At 34.5% G+C, this 18,896-nt stretch overlaps 1 protein-coding gene across 1 annotated transcript in view; it reads left to right on the top strand.

The window, feature by feature from the left end:
* The window catches only part of LOC128809778 (sodium channel protein type 2 subunit alpha-like), a 45,435-nt gene that overhangs the window by 8,400 nt on the left and 18,139 nt on the right, over positions 1 to 18,896 (top strand). Inside the window, exons 7-16 of the mRNA XM_053982045.1 lie at positions 1,251 to 1,314; positions 2,441 to 2,582; positions 3,429 to 3,635; positions 4,403 to 4,693; positions 5,320 to 5,700; positions 7,152 to 7,284; positions 8,116 to 8,354; positions 10,132 to 10,305; positions 11,220 to 11,576; positions 13,376 to 13,828. Of these exons, the coding sequence (XP_053838020.1) occupies positions 1,251 to 1,314; positions 2,441 to 2,582; positions 3,429 to 3,635; positions 4,403 to 4,693; positions 5,320 to 5,700; positions 7,152 to 7,284; positions 8,116 to 8,354; positions 10,132 to 10,305; positions 11,220 to 11,576; positions 13,376 to 13,828 (2,441 nt within the window). The remainder of the gene's footprint in view (positions 1 to 1,250; positions 1,315 to 2,440; positions 2,583 to 3,428; positions 3,636 to 4,402; positions 4,694 to 5,319; positions 5,701 to 7,151; positions 7,285 to 8,115; positions 8,355 to 10,131; positions 10,306 to 11,219; positions 11,577 to 13,375; positions 13,829 to 18,896) is intronic.

The following is an 18,896-nucleotide window of genomic DNA, read 5'->3' on the forward strand; positions in this document are numbered from 1 at the left end:
TGCCGGGCTGAACGCGCGCAGGTTCCTCTCAGCACATGGTGGATACTCCAGCCCCCTTGTGACCTTGGTGACCCTGTGCTCCATTTTATTCCTGTCTGCTTGCACTGAGCTGCCAAACCTGCACACAGTACTCTGGGTATGGTCTGATGAGTGCAGAGCTGAGGGGGGCAGTCACTTCCCCTCCTGTTCCTGCAGCCCTGGAGGCTGTTGCCCTTCTTGGGTGTCAGAGCACCCTGCTGACTCAGCCTCTCTTGGCTCTCTGTCCAGCAAAATTCCCAGTGCATTTTCTGCAGCACTGTTGTCAGCCAGTCACTTCCCAGCCTGTATCACTGCAAGGGTCTCTTCCCTCCCAGATACACAGCTGCGTTTGTCTTTGCTGAATTTTATGTGTCTCCTGTCAGCCTGTTTTTCCAGTTTGCCTAGGTTCCACTGAATGGGGTCTACCTTCTGTAAACTTCCTCCCTAATTCATTATCATCTTTCTAACTGTATTCTTTTTCTTTTTTTTTTAATTTTATTTTAAGGACAGCACAATTGTTATTCATTAATAACATATATTTCTCTTTTTCTGAAGGCTACCACCTTATAATTAAAATAAAAATTCTGTAAAGTTGTTTATAGTACAGCAGCTGTTAGAACATTGTAATTGGAGCACCTGTCTTCTTTTTAAATGCTGCATCATATTTTCCCAGGATGTGCTAGTTAATGTTACTCTGACTGCAAAACTGCCAGAAAGCCATTATAAATGTTACTTTTTAAAGGAGGCAGGCTTTGTCTGATAACAGTTTACTTACTGAATAAGAGGAGTTTTAAGTTTTGTATTTTATATCTCTTATCTGTATTGGAAGGGTATTCAGTGGACAGTGACTCAAGAAAAGAATATGCAATTTATGTTCTAATCAGTGTTCTAGGATTTTATTTTTGTAATTTGTTTTTATTTTGTTGCCCAGAGAAGCTGTGGATGCCCCATCCCTGGGAGTGTTCAAGGCCAGGTTGCATGGGGCCCCAATCTGTTAAGTGGCATTTCTGCCCATGGCAAGTGTTTTGGAAACAAATCTTTGTGGTCACTTCCAACCCAAGCAATTCTATGATTCTGCCAGTTTTTGAACCCATTGTTGAGAAAACATTAATGGGAGATTATGAACATTCAAAACCTGATGACTTGAACATAGATTCATCCTCACAAAAGAAACCAAAAAAACTCCTTTCAATTGTAAACATGCTACTTCTTTTTTTTTTTTTTTTCTTTAGGTCATTTCTATCGCCCAGAAGGAGCAAAGGATTTTCTGCTCTGTGGCAATAGCTCAGATGCAGGGTAAGGTACACTGAAAATTACATACTATCTGTCTAAACATGTAAAAAATATCAATCTAAACTTTAAAAAGATAATGTAGTTACCTAATGTCAGAGTTAATAAAAATATGGTCTTGGTTCCTAGTAGTTAGACACTTGAATGAGTAAAAATGTTAAATGACAAAATACTTTGCTGGAAATTTGTCTTAAAAGCTCATATGTAACTAGAAAATTCCACTTAGCAGGTAGACCTTGTGTTATCAATGACTTAAGAACATTGTTTTCCATGGGTTTCCTGTCATTTCTCAACCCTAAAATAGTAATCATATAATAACCAAATCATATAATTCTATATGCTTATGAATTATCAGTCCATCCCTTGGGTTTGGTTGTAATAGCTTTAAAACACACAAACTATTTTTGTAAACGTTTAACTTATATATGTAACTCTGAGATAATAATGTAACGTGTATAAATGCACATCAAACAGGCAGACTCACATGAAAAGAAATCTTCATAGTGTTTTTCTGTTGAGGTTTTGGGAACAAGAGCCTCTTCTGTCCTAATTGAAACAGTGTGCTTACATTTGATATCAAGATTGCATCACCTACTCTCAAAACCAATATGAAAAATTTCATGAGATAGAAGTATCCCTATGCTGGTTTTTTGCTCTTGACAAATTGGTAGAATTTGTTAATTAGGCTCACAGATATGAAGAAGCCAAGAAATCTGGTATGCCAACCTCACAGACAAAGTTCAGCATAAAATATGTGTGCTGGCTGTCTTTTTCCTGCATGGAAGTATTCACCTATTGAAATCTCTGTGTTAACTACATATATTATTTTCACTGAAGAGATATCTGAAGAGGTAATATCAAACTATTGATAATAAACTTTATTTTGTTTAAAATTGTGAAAGGTGATAGAAGAAAATATTGACATTACTTGTTTGCTCGCTCTGGATTATTCTTTAAAGAATAGACTTTTAACTTCCCCACTAATCCTTGAGTTGGTTGTGCCATAAATAGCAGCACCCTCCACAGATGAAGCTTCATAAGGAGCTCAAGAAACAATAATTTTAAAACGTTCTATATGAAACTTATGTATGGATTGTTTTGCCTCTTTTTCTTTGTTTTTTCCCTCTTCTAGTAAATGCCCAGAAGAGTTTATCTGTGTGAAAGCTGGTAAAAACCCCAACTATGGATATACTAGCTTTGACACATTCAGTTGGGCTTTCTTGTCACTGTTTCGACTGATGACACAGGACTATTGGGAAAATCTTTATCAGTTGGTGAGTATATTTTAAAAATTGTGGTTAGCATATTACTGGCCCCAAATCAATCATGGAAAGGCCATTCTTTTTTATATTAAATACCGTTGCTATTGTTAGCCATTAAAATTTATCAAAGGAAGAAAATTCAGTTGCAAAACTAAGCAGACATGGACACTTGATACAGAATCTCATTATTTCTGAAGAGGCACATGAGGGGTTTTTTGGTCCTTTAATTTTTACAGTGTATGTTTCATTTTGTGCCTCTGGATATTTTCAAAAATGTCAATATTGAGTTTAAATTAAAGTAAATTAAAGTAAAATTAAAGTAAAAAGACTTCATGACAGCAAAACCTGAAACTTAATTTCAGTACCCTTAATCCTATTTTTTATGACTTAGAATGAATGACTTGATACAAATTAACTTTCTTACAGTAGCTTTTCATTATATGGTGTGTGCAAATGTATTAATTATAATAAATACTATCTTCTAATTATCTAATCAGTTGTGCCATTTTTAATTAATTTGGTTATTTCAAAGGAAAAGCATGCTAATACATGGTAAGCATTCTAAGACTCCAACCTGTGATATGTGACTTACATTAAGAACTCTGATCCCACATACTTCTCAAGATTATTAGGCATTGAAAGAGGTTTGTCGCTAAGCAGCGTGATCCTTTGGCATATTTTTCACATACAAGAATGCTCCCTTTATTTTGATTATTTTGTAATTCAGAAAACTTGTGTAATTTTACTACAGAAGAAAAACCAACTAAGTTTTGCACTTTTCAAAATCATTAACGCTTATGAACTGCAGGACTGATGCATTTCTTCACCAGCTGGTTGATTTCTCTTCTCCTCCTGTAGACACTACGAGCTGTGGGCAAATCATACATGATATTTTTTGTTGTGGTGATTTTTCTGGGTTCCTTCTATTTGATTAACTTGATTTTGGCTGTGGTTGCCATGGCCTATGAAGAACAAAATCAAGCAACTATTGTTGAAGCAGAGCAGAGGGAGGCAGACTTTAAACTGAAGCTTGAACAACTGCGGAAGCAGCAAGAAGAAGCTCAGGTATTTTCTAACAAGAATCTGGACCTTGGTGCATTCCTTTGCATGCTATTTGTTAAAACAAAACCAGTAATTAAATTTACATATTTAAAAAATTTCATTCTTTAACATACCTTGCAAATACTATAGACTGCTTTTAAAATATATAATATATAAAGTATTAATGAATTTCTGAACTGAGAACAGAGAGTAGTATCCAAATCACAATAATAGTTTTAAATGAAGCTCTATTATTTTGGGGTAGTAGCTAGTAAACTGTCATGATGATTTTCCAAATTCTCATCCTAGAAATAATTTCAGTACTTTTCAACCCGTGATTAGAGTGTAAAATATTTTCATCTATAAATTTCTGATTCATTTTTGCTACTTGTGCTGCTACTAGCGAATCAAAGACTGGAAGCAGCTTGAGGAGGCTACTTACAATAAAAGTTAGGATTAGTTTACTAAATTAATACAGACTGAAGTGTCACTCTGTTTAGGTCTTTTATTTGCTGTTGTCTTCACTCTAATTAATAAATTTAATAATTTTCAAATGTTTTCTAATAAACTTTGTGGCTGTAGATGATGTGGGCTGACTCCATGACGCAGATGCTAAGTAGAACGCCATTCGAATTCCATTCACACTACAGAATTTCATTTGTAGCTTTGCACAAATCCAACTACACTGTTTGCTAGAAGTAATTTGATAGTAATCTTAGGAACAAGGGCTATATCCTTCTTTTAAAATGCTGTGATTTATAAAGCATCTTGTTAAATAATTGCTATGGCAGGCAATAGCAGCAGCTGCAGTAGAGATGACTGAGTACAGCTGTGAAAGTGGGAATGCTGCGCCCTCAGATAGTTCTTCAGATGCATCCAAGCTTAGCTCAAAAAGTGCCAAAGAAAGGAGAAATAGAAGGAAGAAAAGAAGGCAGAGAGAGCTCTCTGGAGAAGAGGATGACTTGAAGGATGAGAAGCTTCCAAAATCTGAATCAGATGGCAGTATCAAAAAGAAAGGTTTCCGGTTTTCTTTTGATGGGAACAGACTAACTTATGGGAAGCCATTTACATCACCCCACCAGGTGAGTAATGCAATTGTCATTTTTGGAATTGTGAGATTACTGTCATATACAACAAACTTCACTGCAACATTGCAATGTAAGGCATCAAAGGAGAAATAATGTAGCATTCACTTAAATACCAACTTACTATTGGTATTATTTTCTAAAGTGTACCTTAAAAAATCTCTCATTTTATTATTTAGGACCTTAACATGCACAGCAGCATTGCGTTTTCCTAGTTAATCTGAAATAGAAATGCCTTCTTAATTCATAAAAGGAAAATTTAAGTATAATATATAAATTTAGAAGACTAAAGGTCTTGATACCTTTTAAAGTAATGCATGATCTGTGTGGATCATTGGAGTTTATGGAAACCTTGGTTTTTCTTTTTAAAGCAGAGATTGAAACTACTATGGCCTTATGCATGTTATTTTTTTTTTCTCTCCGGTTATTGTTTTAGGCACACTGTAAATTTACCCACTCAGTTGACTTTCATCTGTAATGCATCTTTGAGATCAGCCTGAAGCAATGTATTAACATTGACAAATTCCTGGGGAATATAAATTACTATTGTTTTTCTTATACATAGACATGCATTTTGTATACTTATAATCTTCAGACGGTCATTTTTTATGTTTCCTTTGCAGTCTTTGCTGAGTGTTCATGGCTCCCTGTTTTCTCCCAGGCCTAGTAGCAGAACAAGTTTTTTCAGTTTTAGAGACGACGGAAGAGAGAGGGGTTCAGAAAATGACTTTGCTGACGATGAGCACAGCACGTTTGAGGACAATTCGAGCAGAAGAGGTTCTCTGTTTCTGCCGCGCAGGCCCAGTGAGCGGCGCGGCAGTAACATCAGCCAGGCCAGCAGGTCATCCAGAAGGCTGACAGTCTTCCCAGTGAATGGGAAGATGCATAGCACCGTGGATTGCAATGGAGTGGTTTCCTTGGTGGAGGGACCACCAGGTCTCTTGTCTCCTACTGCACAACTTCTGCCAGAGGTGATAATAGATAAACCAACGACTGATGACAATGTAAGAAAGTTATAAATTACTCCAGGTTTCCTGGCCTTTATTGCATGGACAGTGTTTCAGTGAAATTATTGCTTTGAAAATGGATGGGAAGTCATGAATGCTTTTGCAGATCTTACTGTAATTAAATGGGTTTGAAGTGATTCAGTCAAAAATGAGAGGCTGAAGCATGAAAGTGAGCAAAGCAGTAAGTTTTTACATACCTGGAAAGAAAAGATACGCATACATATGCTTAATGAATCAGATTAGTAATGTTCCATTGCTAAATTTGTTTTAGAGTGCAAAATAGGATGTCCAACTCTAAGCTTCCTGTACATTATTAGATAATTTCAATTCTTTTTTTCTTTATGGTTTTAGCCTCCTTTTAAGTGTATTTTCTGATTCTCTGTCAGTAATACGCATTTGTTCATACGTTTGGTATTGTGCAAATATAGCATAGTTTTAAAGATTATGTTGAAATTTTAAAAGTCCTGAAAACATTTTTTCCTCTTGGGTTTCAAAGACTATCTGAGTTGCTCGCTGCCTAGGATCATTGTATAATTAAAAAGAAAAAAAAAGCCAAAAACCCCAAATCATCAAAACATTTTAATTCTGCTCGGTTTTTCCTTTTCCCTCAGTCTGCTTTGGGAATGTAGCACAGACATCTGCATGTTTTTTCCTAAAAATGTTATTTTACTGAAACAGAAACTTCTGTATGTGTCACAGCACCTGAAAGTACATCAGCCAGCTTCCTTGCAGTTATCAGCCAGATGCCTTGCAGTTATAATCTTCTTGCAGTTTATTATATGTTTATTTTCATGCATATATTTAATGGACTGAAAAAAAGTCTACCCATTCAAAAATGTTTCGTAACTGAGATGTGCTCAATACTATAGTTATAACATAGCTTTCATTTTTTAAAATAAAATCATATAAAACAAGTATTTATTTTTGGGATCATTTAAGTCAGACCTATGCTGTTTCTTCAGTTGAAATTCCTAAAATTAATCAGACTTGATAATGATTCAATTTAGAAAATACAATTTAAATAAGTTTTGAATGGGTATAGAGATCAAAACTGATCTTTAAAACTTTATTTTATGGAATAGTTGTTGCTGCAGAATCTTCCTAGCATTAAAAACTTGTTAGAAGTATCTTGTGAATGAGTTAGTTTAGAACAGAAATATTGGTAGAGAAAGTATGGAACTGGGAATTGTTTTTACACAAGTTCTGCAAGTCTTGCTTTCTTTTCTTGGCTGTAGCCCCTCCATAATTTATTGGTGTCTAACGTGGAGTAATGTTATTTGAATATAATTGGAAGTGGGATACAGTGGAAGTATGGGAGCTAAGTATCCAAATGTTTACTTAAAAGTATTATATATTAGGAAGTATATAATGAAAATTGTAATTTAAAAAAAAATCACAGTATTTCTAAGGTTGAATTTACACACCTTATTTTTTATTTTTTTTTATAGAGCACAACCACAGAAATAGAAATAAAGAACAGACGTACAAGTTCATATCAAATACCAATGGAGTTGCTGGAGGATCCTGATTTAAGAGAAAGGGCCATGAGTCTAGCTGATGTTATCACAAATAGAATGGAAGGTGTGTTGTAACTGTAGACACCTGAACTTTCTTGACACACTCTTAGACTTGCTTGGAGGTATTATATCACAATATAAATACAGAAGAGAAAAAATATGTAGCCATTGCAAATACATAAACTGGATAACAGGAAAAAAATGCATGTACATAGTGAAAAAAAAAGGAAGGAATCTGATAAACAGGCTGATGTAAAAAGCTCATTGTAATTAAAATGGGTAATATGTATGTGTTTTATGCTAGTTATTCATGCTGAGCAATGCAGTTATTGGAAGAAATGCTTTGTGATACATTTGCCACTAACAATCCCATAAAAATATTAGAGCAAATTCAAGGCCAGGCTTTAGTTAACAAGGAGAAGAAAATTTGTACAAGGATTACTTTGAATAATGGAATGGCTACTAGTGAAAATAATGAAAAAACTTGAATAATTTTCAGAACCCCTTTCAGGCTAAAATTAATGTTATTTTTTTCCTGAAAATATGTATTTAGACATTTAAGAGAACATTGAAGTTGGAAGTTTTACTGAAAAAAAGATCCCTAATCATAAGTGTGGCTTTTAATGTTTTTTGGGTTTCTTTTTAAGCACAGTCATATGTTACTAAAAACAGACAAGTTTTTAAATTATTTGCTCAGAACACTTGAGGTTTTTCTTTTAGTCTTCTAAAACCTTTTGTATCAGAAACAATAAATTAAGTTCCTGGAAATCTGAGGATATTCTTCCAAGTGTCCTTAGTGGTATGAGGTATAAAGATTAAAACCTGAAAAAGCAGATAAAAAATTACCTCCACATTCTCCAAAACTTGTTCACTATAAATTTCTCTTTTTCTCCAGAACTTGAAGGATCCAGACAAAAATGTCCACCTTGCTGGGATAAGTTTGCCCACACTTTCTTAATTTGGGAGTGTTGTGAGCCCTGGTTAAAAGTAAAGAGTGTAGTTGAATTTATTGTAATGGATCCATTTGTTGATTTGGCTGTCACTATTTGCATAGTTTTAAACACACTATTTATGGCCATGGAACATTATCCAATGACTGAACATTTTGGCACTGTACTTTCAGTGGGAAATCTGGTAAGTCCTTCAATCTATAAAATTTTATACAGTTGGAATCTGGTTTCTCTTTGGAATAGAATTGCTTTTATAATTTTTGTCATCCCATAAAATAAATGTTAAAGGCTTAATTGTACTAAAAATAGTCTAAAAAAACTATTTGAAATATGTTGTATATAAGAGTATTTGAAAGATGTTGTATCCTGAAGTTTGACTTCTGTATTACAACTTCTTCAATGGCGTTTCCAACAGCCAGAGTTTGAATTACATGAAACTGAAAGAAATCTGACATGCTTTTGTTTAGTATTACAAAAATAAGTAGGAGTCAAATAAGATCCTTTTTAGTGAAAGTATCAGTGATAATACAAAAAGAGCTGAATGCTATTTTGGATTATTATTTTTCACTGCTATTTATATGTGTTGAATTTGTATTTCCTTGAAGACCATTTATTTGATTGGACTGTAACAATTTGGAAGGCAAAGAATGTGTGACTTATTCTAAGAGTATCTGTTGATACATCTGGGTTTTGTTCTTTGATGGACACAGTCTGTAGGTCAGGTTTGGTGACATAGCTTTACTTGGTTTATAACAGCAATAATACAGATCTGCTATACTCCTTAATCTGCTTATTCTAAGTAGTTATTCTGGTGATTATGATCTAGAAAAATAATAAAACAATTTGGTTATTAGAATATGTGACATTCTAATACCTTTTTGTAACATACTCAGACTTAAAGAGTTAAAGTATCAGCATTTAAATTGTATGCTGATATTTTTATCCAATCACTGTTTTCACCTTAACCTGGAATTAGAGATCATTATCTGTAGAAAGTAAATATCTCATGTTGCTGTTTGAAATATATGCAGGATTTCTTTGAGGAAAAGATAGGGAAGACAAATAGATGAGGATCAATGGCTGTTTCAGAGAACTGTCTTGGGATCATGTCTGTCTGTTTTACCCAGGAAACTCCCATTCCTACCTTTCCTATGTAACGGAGTAGCTTAGCATGTGTGAGTTCCTTCATGCCAGGAGTTTGTGTGTGCTCCCAGTCAGCCAGTATGACACTGGTATGGTTTCAGCAGTTGTTTTCTTCCATTTTGGACTCTGTAGCTCTACATTTTAGAGACTGTAAAATGCTCCTGATTGTTTTGATTTTTTTTCATCTTTCTCATGAAAGATAGTAATTTATGCAGTTTTGTAGATACTGGTGATCATACATCTAGAGTAAATACAATGAGCTTATTTCAGAGGTGGTGTTTGCCTGCTGCTTCCAAAGATATCAGAGGCATTCAGAGTCAGGAAGAAGTTTTATTTAGGCAAGCCTTGGCACCTTTTTTTTGGCCGTTAGAGAAGATAAGCTTACTTGTGAGCTCTTATATAGACCTCATTAGTGGTACATTACTCCAATTTATGACCAATTCATGTTTTCCCACACACCTCTGTTAAAGCTTCCATTCTGACAAGAGTGAGTGTACTATCTTGCTGGGGAAAGTTTCTTTAATTAGATTTAATTTGATAAATGGCAGATATAAGGAGCAAACTGGAGGCCTGATAGGAGTAGCTTATTCTTCAGTATACACAAAATGTATCTTAGCTTTAACTGATGTTACATATTTATGCTACAGCTCATTTTGATGTTGCTACTTACCTTCTCTGTGGGGCTCAGCTTGTAATAATTTTACTTCGTGGCATCCTTCTGTAAGAGGGGTGTTACTTCTTTCTTCAGTTGTTCCTTATCTGTGGGTTCGACTTCTTCATATTCATCCATAAAGTAACAGTAACATCTTTTTCTTCAGGTTTTTACTGGAATTTTTGCAGCAGAAATGGTTCTCAAGATAATTGCCATGCATCCTTTTAATTATTTCCAAGTTGGCTGGAATATTTTTGATAGTTTTATAGTTACTCTTAGTTTGGTGGAGCTTTTTTTGTCAGACGTGGATGGATTATCCGTTCTTCGATCATTCAGATTGGTAAATAATACATCTGCATTAATTAATGAATTGTTTTTTTCATTAATTTTTTTGTCAGACGTGGATGGATTATCCGTTCTTCGATCATTCAGATTGGTAAATAATACATCTGCATTAATTAATGAATTGTGTTGGTATTTCAACTCTATTCATATAAATAAGACACCTTTTAGTATACTTTTTAGTAAGTGACACAGGATATGTCTGCAGGCATGTTTTAAAAATTATTTATCATTGAATACTGTGTGTCATTTTACTGTTCAGGAGTAAATATTCTTTCAAGGGAAAGAGCTGTAATTTTATTGTAATTGTTTAAACATGAATGAGTAAAGTTCAGTGAAATGTACAATTTGTTTAGTGCATATTGAGAAGTGGAAAACTTTGTAGTCTTGTTGACTTTCATATCTGGAAATAGCAAGAACGCTAGAGGTGTTCTTTTAAAATGTAGGAATTATAAAATTCATGGGTTTAATGAATTTTAAGAAGATTGATTTTTCTTTTCCCTTAGCAAAAAAAAAAAAATCTTTATTTTATTAGAAAATATTATTATTTTAATATGTTTCTACATGTAATGTCCAAGGTGTATGTGTTCAGAATCCACTGTCTGAACAAATACAACCAGTATGCTTTTCTTTCATGTGGAAAAGAATAGACATGCTCGAACAAACAAACAAACAAAAAAACAACACTACCAAAAAAAAAAACCCCAGAGGAAAAAAAAAAGAGCAAAGTCTAAAATTTATTACATTTTAAAAGTGTGGGTTTCGTAAAATGCTATGGAAGTTATGGTTGTTGGAATCATGTTGAAATTTCTTCTTTTTGCTATTGCTGAGAGTCACTAGTTTGTAACAGGCTGTCTTCTCTATAGCATTTTTGTAACTTCTGCAAATAATGCCTGTATTTTTTTCTTTCAGTTGCGAGTTTTCAAATTGGCAAAATCTTGGCCAACTCTAAATATGCTGATTAAGATCATTGGCAACTCAGTGGGGGCTCTGGGGAATCTGACCCTGGTGCTGGCCATCATTGTGTTCATTTTTGCTGTGGTTGGGATGCAGCTCTTTGGGAAGAGCTACAAGGAATGCGTCTGCAAAATCTCCAGTGACTGTGAACTTCCTCGCTGGCACATGCACGACTTTTTCCACTCTTTCCTGATTGTATTCCGAGTGCTGTGTGGAGAATGGATAGAAACCATGTGGGACTGCATGGAGGTTGCAGGCCAAACCATGTGCCTTATTGTTTTCATGATGGTCATGGTGATTGGAAACCTAGTGGTATGTAGCCAAAGTAATTTCACAATTCATTTAGAATATGAAAGGTAAGAGAACCAGTAATTAATTATAAAAGTATTATTAAATATTATTTTAAAATATGATTTTTATTATTTGGATTTGTTATGAGTATAGGTTTTGAAATCTTTGTTAGATTTCTGAGCCTATCTGGAGTCCTCGGCTTGGAGGATGACCCCCCGTCAGGGGTCCGGAGTGTAGTTCAGAGATGTGGATGAGAGCGTGCAGCTCAGGGTGTTGTGGGCTACTCCTGCTTACCGAGAGAGGGAGAGAAGAGCAAGGGCACCCTCAGTGTTGGACTTCCAGAGTGGAAGTTTCTTATTTGCAGAAGGGGATATAGCAGGGCCTTTTCTCCCTAACCAATTTAGTCATTGCTTCCAATCACACTTAGACAGGTTATTGGGCCTTTTTAAAAATCTTTCTCTGATCTCTCCTGTCTAAATGACTGCTATTGCATTAGTAAGACTCTGAAATATATGCCATTTTGAGACCCGCTTGCTGCACTGCCAGCATCTTACACAAATGGATTAAGGAAACTTGAATTAGAAGGAAGTTGTTATGGAGAAAAAAATCCCAGCTTCAATTACTTCGGGTTTTCTTTTGCTTCTTCACTTTTTTGCTTGCTATTTCGTGCTTTCTACTTCTAACATGGCCTGTATTATATCTGCTTTTTTCTTTTTCAGAGGAAAGCATCAGATTTGCACTAATTCGTATAAATTTCTCTTTTAAAATGTTTTATTTTTATTTTTTAGCTTGCCAGTATTTAAGACATTAATTGCTCTGCCTATTGGTCCGATTTTCTCATTCTCTCTGTTATTAAACATCTCTGCTTTAAACAATTTTCAGTAGCAGAAGGGATTTTAAATTAGCCATCCTGTAAGTATTCCTTAAGAATAAAATTTCTGAGAGGAATAAGGTAAGTATCTTTAAACCAAGCCAGCCCTGCATCTAGTTGCACAGCCACTTGCTTCAGGATTTTCTACAAGTCTATTGTCTTATAATGAAGAGAACTGTGAAGTTGTTTGATTAAACTCCATAAGTAGTTTTCTAAACCAGAAGATTGAACTTTGTAGACTGAAGTATTCTCCTATGTGAATATTTCCACAGTGTTTGCTATATTCTGATTTTATTCCCTAGCTCTTGGAGAAACTCTTACATGAGCAGACATCCCTGCTCTATGTTCAGGGCTGTTTTATCCATTTGTCTTCCTGTGTTTCCAAAAGATTTTTTTATCTTCTAAGCTGATGGAAGAGCTGATTAGAAGATTTTAAGAGCTGGTACTCTGCTACTTTGGCATTTGAGTTCCTGGTAACCTCTGGGCTTTTGTAACTGATATATGTTCTATGTTTTGTTGTGCTGTGGAAAAGGATGACTTGGGGATTAAAAGACAGGGTGCATTCTTCATTTTTTAAGTCGCATACAAAAAAATTGTTCGTGTGAGTTTGGACCAGCACGTAGAAAATGTGTTTTCTGCACAGATCAGAGTGCTGCAATTTGCCAGAAAGGTAAACATGTTGAATCTGTTCAGACAGTACCAAAGAATCATTAATTTCTGACCTTCTACAAATATAAGCAATGTAAAGCCACAAACCCCCTCTGCTGAGGTGTAGGGAAACTGTTGTACTTAAAGTGCATTTGCATTTTCTTTACTGTGTACTTTCAGAATCATTACTGTCGATGAAAACACAAAGCCTGTGTTCATCATGAGTTCATAAGAACTGTGTGGATGAGAAATGGAAAAAATCAGCTCTGTTGTCTTCACTTTTTTTTTTTTTTTTAATTAGGTGCTGAATCTTTTTCTGGCCTTACTGCTGAGTTCATTTAGTTCAGACAACCTTGCTGCTACAGATGACGATAATGAAATGAACAACTTGCAGATTGCTGTTGCAAGAATTCAGAAGGGAATAGATTATGTGAAGAAACAAGCAGGTGAATGTGTCCGAAGGTCTTGTTTGGGAAAACAAGCTGCAGTAAACCAAAGAACAGCAACAGATCAGTTGAATGTTGAGAGAAATCATTGCATTTCAAATTCTACCATCACTGAACTAAGGATAGATACAAATTATGGCAAAAATGAAAATGGAATGGCCACTGTTATAGGTGGCAGTGATTATACATCATTCATAAACAACCCAAGCCTTACTGTTACAGTACCAATAGCTGTTGGAGAGTCTGATTTTGAACGTCTGAATACAGAAGAGTTTAGCAGTGACTCAGATTTGGATGAAAGCAAGGAGGTAAAATTTAAGCATTTTATATTTTAGATGAACAAATTATACTAACTGTATTGTTTCAAGTGTAATTCTTCCTGCTTAGAAATGCAAAGCAATTGTAACTCAAGATTCTTGGACTGTACAGAGAGTGAATAATCTGAAGTGGGAAAGTGGAGTTCAAGAGAGTAGGAAATCCTGGAAGAACTGTATAAATATATGTGAATCCATTTATAAAGACGTTTGTAAAGCAAACTACCAAATTGTTAGTTGAATAGAGAACTTAGTATATATGTACAGAATAAAGAGTGTCAAAAGACTGGGGTTTTTTTATAATCTTGTAATGTTTTTGTGAGCTAAATTTAAGTAAACTGCTATTTAAAAATATTAGGGAAGATATTAATAAAGAATATTAATACGCTTAAAGGAAAATCAGCATTTCTTTTACTGGATAAACTTTCCAGAGGTGCTGACTCAGGCTAATGAGAGCAGTAGCAACTGTTTTCATATTCTGAAATCAGAATAATGGGGAAAGCCAAGGGAGCAATGTTTGTATTATAATGTGAATGTATCAACTAAAACCTCAAGAAAAAAATAGAATTACTGAATGAAAAAAAATTAATTTCTTTTTTTTTTTTTTGAGGAGTTTTAAACCAGTCATTTCTAAGACAACTGCCTCATTTTAAACTGGGTCATCTCTAGGACTGTAGTCATTTGTTAGCAGCTTCAGTCTGAGGGGAAAAGCAAAATCTTGGATTTCAGCAGGATTTTGAAAGACACTAAAAATTCAGATTGCAATCTGTGGCTCAAGCAGGCTGTGTCTGGTAACACCACCTCTGGCACCTGAAGACACGAGGACATAAGTAGAATATCGTCGCTTGTGCAGACAGCTGTACTCCAGTCTGGAATCTTTGTCTGGATTGTTTTGGTTTTTTGGTGGGTTTGGGGTTTTGTTTGTTTGTTTTTTTGTTTTGTTTTGTTTTCTTTTTTTGTGCGTGTGTGGTTGGTTTTTGGGCATTCAGTTGATGAATCTGGGAGATTTTTGACTGGTTGTGGGCATGTTAGGTTTTCAGGTGTTTTGTTTTGAACTGGAAGTTAATTTGCCAGTATTACTTCCAAAGTTAAGAAAATAAGTTTGTTCCTGGGAAGTGTAGTGAAATTAAATTTAGAAAGGTGTAATAAAGTACTCTTCAGGTGTTTCTTTTATTGCAGAGTACAGTGTTCAGTGGTATTACACTAATTTTTGTTATTTCAGTAGCTTGTTTCTTGATCCTTGATTTGTTCCATCTACTTTTTGGAGATTGTGTTACTGCAGACATTACATTGACCACTCAGTTGAGAAGACTGTAGATTGCTAAGAGGCTTCTTTAAAGCAAAGCAGACAGTATTATTAACCCATTTAAAATAGAAACTGCTCTATGTAATAGAGCTATAATGTTTGCTGAATAGCTACTACAACTTTTACATATTATCTGACTGAAGGATACTGTATTTCTTAGTGTTTTAATAAAACTTGGGTTTTCTGGAAGGAGTATTTAATGAATCCAGATTATTTAACTTTAAATCTACCACTTGCCTGTAAATTAGCCTTCAGTTGAAGACACCTATTTCTTCAGTATTTTATATTTTAGAACTGAGTGACAAAATCTCTGCCTTCTTAGCTCTGATATTCAAGATGATACATAAGCACCAGCCCTTCATAAGATACTGTTGCCTAGTATCAGTTTTGACTTGCTCACATTTGGAAAACTGGCTGAGAGTTGGCAACCACAGGAGATACATAAACTAACAAAACCCCCCCTTATTTCGTGTACATTCGTTCAGAGTCAGTAGGGAAATTGTTCATTATTTCATGAATCCTTGAGAAGCCATTGCGAAGAAGTGAGATCAGATTTATACCAGAAGACAAACTGAGGAACTTACAGGTTTATTGCTAAGCATGAGGTTTTGTTTCTCATTGCTATGTTTGCTACAATCCATAATGCACCTTGAACTGTTTGAAATTCTTTAAAAACCATTCAGTTAAATATTTAAAGATGCTGGGAAAAATTTCTTATGCAGAAGTTTCCATTTTTAACATGGTACGATTTACTTTTTGTTTTGCCTGCAGCTCTTTTCTGAAATAAAGGACCTAGATGTATCCTAATTAGCATCTAGTGAAGACCAGGAATAACCTTGAAAATTAAATTCAAGGAGAAATATATTTCTGTTGTTTTAAATGTCTAGTTAATACCACTTAAAGGATACCTAAAGCTGAAATAGTGTGGGTGCATCTGTATTTCTTTTTTGTTTGGGCCTTTTTTTTTTTTTTTTTTTTTTTCCAAAGGAGAAGGATTTGAGGGTGATGGATTTTTGGTGGTGGTTTGGGTTTTTGTTTGTGGGGTGTTATTTATGTTCAGGCCCAAGTGCAGTATACATCTACGAGCTTTGGATGTTCTGCTAATCTTACCTCTTCCATTATGTATTTGGATATGCCTAAAGCTTTAATCCACACCTAAAAATGTTATGTTCTGCCAATGTGTGACATATCTAGAAAACACATATTTTAAGTAAGTAGGAATCCACACTTCTGTTTCCAGTACTCAAGCAACCTCAAGGTACCATATTTTAATTTCATTGCGTACCATTCTCTCACAGGAGTAAAATCAAGCTGGATCAGTCAAGACTGGTGCTTTTAAACCAGGCAGAGCAACGTGTCAGCATGTTTGCACAGGTTACCTAAACAAATCATACATATTTGATCACTTCTGAGATTGATTGGCCTGCATGCTACTCAGCTCCAGTATCTTTTCCCCCATATGTTGCAATGTAGTGGGAACATGCGCAGCGCTCTGTAAGCTGGGTCCCACGAGTCACATCACAGCATGACCGAGGGCAACACCCACACTTCTCTCCTTGTTACATCCTTGGTATTTTCTGTACTATTTCTGTGACATAACATGCATGCTTTTTAAGTTTTATTATTGTTAACTGAATGATTAAGCATCAACACTTTTCAAGATTAAAAGAGGTTAACAACCTATGATTTTATGACAATGGAAAGGTTGTCCTCACTTGGTGTTTTCTGTTCATCTGTTGTACTATGTTTTTAGCTGTCATGTAGTTATGAACATTTTCTGATCACATTCATTTGACCAATGCCTCTGTAATATTACATATATACAGCTACTTGTATGCTAAAATGTTTATATCTTTTATAGAAATAGTTTTGTGTTTGTTCACAACATTTTTGTAATTCACATTTCAGTTTTCTTATATAAACGAAGCTAAAATATAGGATGACAGATGCACTCCTAGGAACAATCAAATGTATTTTTTTATACATATGCATAGTTCCTTTGAATATAGATATAATGATTTAGTTATAGTCTAGTCATGAAGTTTATATATGTCTGCAAGGTTGGAAGATAGGGAATCATTTATGTAAGTTTTGTTCTTCAGCCTAAGTAATCGTTTCTTTGTGAATATAATCCAGTTGCTTTATTTTTATAAAGACAAACATAAAACATTAATTAAAATTTCTATGCAGGTGTCTAAATAAATCTGGATCGTTTAACACTATATAAATAAGGATATTTAAACAAGAAAGAAATATAAAATAGGAAAACTTGGGATAAGGATCAAATGAAGACAATTTTTAAAAAGACAAAATAGGAACTACTACACTCCCAAACCTCTAAATTCAGAAACTGTAGAACCATAAAATTTACAAAGTTTTTTTATTTAGCTTAATTGTACCAAGATATGCATTTCTTATTCCTGATGATCTCTTTTCTATAGTTTGACAGTTCTGTTCTTTACCACTGAGATAATCTTTTTGCAAATGCAACTTGTGTGGATTTGTTGGAGAATCATTATATTCCATGTATTCTTTTGTACTGTATTACATATTGGCAGTATTTAGGTCTCTCTTGTGTGTCCGAGGGGACGGTAAACAGTTCAGAAGGAATGGAAAAATACCTTTCTGGGGATTTTTGGAAGCTATTTTCAAAAAGGCACTTTAGTAGGGAAGAGTAGAATGGTAATATCCCATCCTAGTGATCCCAGGTATGAGGAGATGAGTCTTTTGATGGATATTGATTATGTGACAGTGCTCCTAACCCAGGCTTCTGCTTACATGAGTCTAGACAAGCATAGAGCAGCATGCAAACCAGTAAATGTGAGCTTCCAGTCATTTGACTGAAAAATACACAAATCTTTTTCATTTGGGTGTCACTTTGTCTTACTTACCCTTCCCTGCATAATAAGGCAATACTTTTTTCTAATAGATATGTGTGCCAATTATTTTTAAATTAATCCATTCAATCCAGTGCTTCGTGTTCATACAATGTGGCCTTCTTACCTCTGTTTAATAAACTGAACAGAAGCTAAGGGCCCTGGAAGTTGAAGGATGAACATTTCTGTCTTTCCTAAAAGTTCTCTCCCTGGAGTGGTTCCCCAGATCAGTTAGACTTCTACAAAGACTTCTGTTGTAAATAGCAAAGACACTAACTTTCTATTTTTTAATTAGAGGGAGAAACTCTTCTGTGCATATTGATTTTTACAATCACTTTTTTTGTTATTGTTGTTGTTTGATACCTGCATCTTAGTGAAAGTGTGAGCCCCTCACATAAAGAAGAGAACCAATATTTAATTAAATCTGTAACTCTTCAAGCAGTAGGATTATACTCTATACCGTCTGTAGGAGAAAGAGGAGGCCAGACTACCTGGTTTATATGAAAATAGTTCATGGAATCTCTAGTTTTATTTCTAGAGTAAAGAAAATTGCGTTTTGTAATTAAAAATAAATTTTTAAAAGCTTTAATCTCTGATTCTTCTACCATGAGTTATATGAAATATATAACTTCATGTTCTAAACACATTGATTCTTTTCAGTTACTTTTGTGTTTGTGGTTGTTCCTCTTTTATACTTTCATTTGAATTAATGTCATTTGCTAAGCTAATAGTTCAAATTATTTAGGGTACTTCACATTGTTTCAAATTTTTATTAATGATATGACACAAAACTTCTTTATTCTTAAAAAGTATATATTTTAAAAATAATAATTTGACTTAATTAAATGTTTTAGTTTACTCACCACCACTGCAACATTTT

The sequence above is a fragment of the Vidua macroura genome, chromosome 7 (assembly GCF_024509145.1).
Source record: "Vidua macroura isolate BioBank_ID:100142 chromosome 7, ASM2450914v1, whole genome shotgun sequence".
NCBI lineage: Eukaryota > Metazoa > Chordata > Aves > Passeriformes > Viduidae > Vidua > Vidua macroura.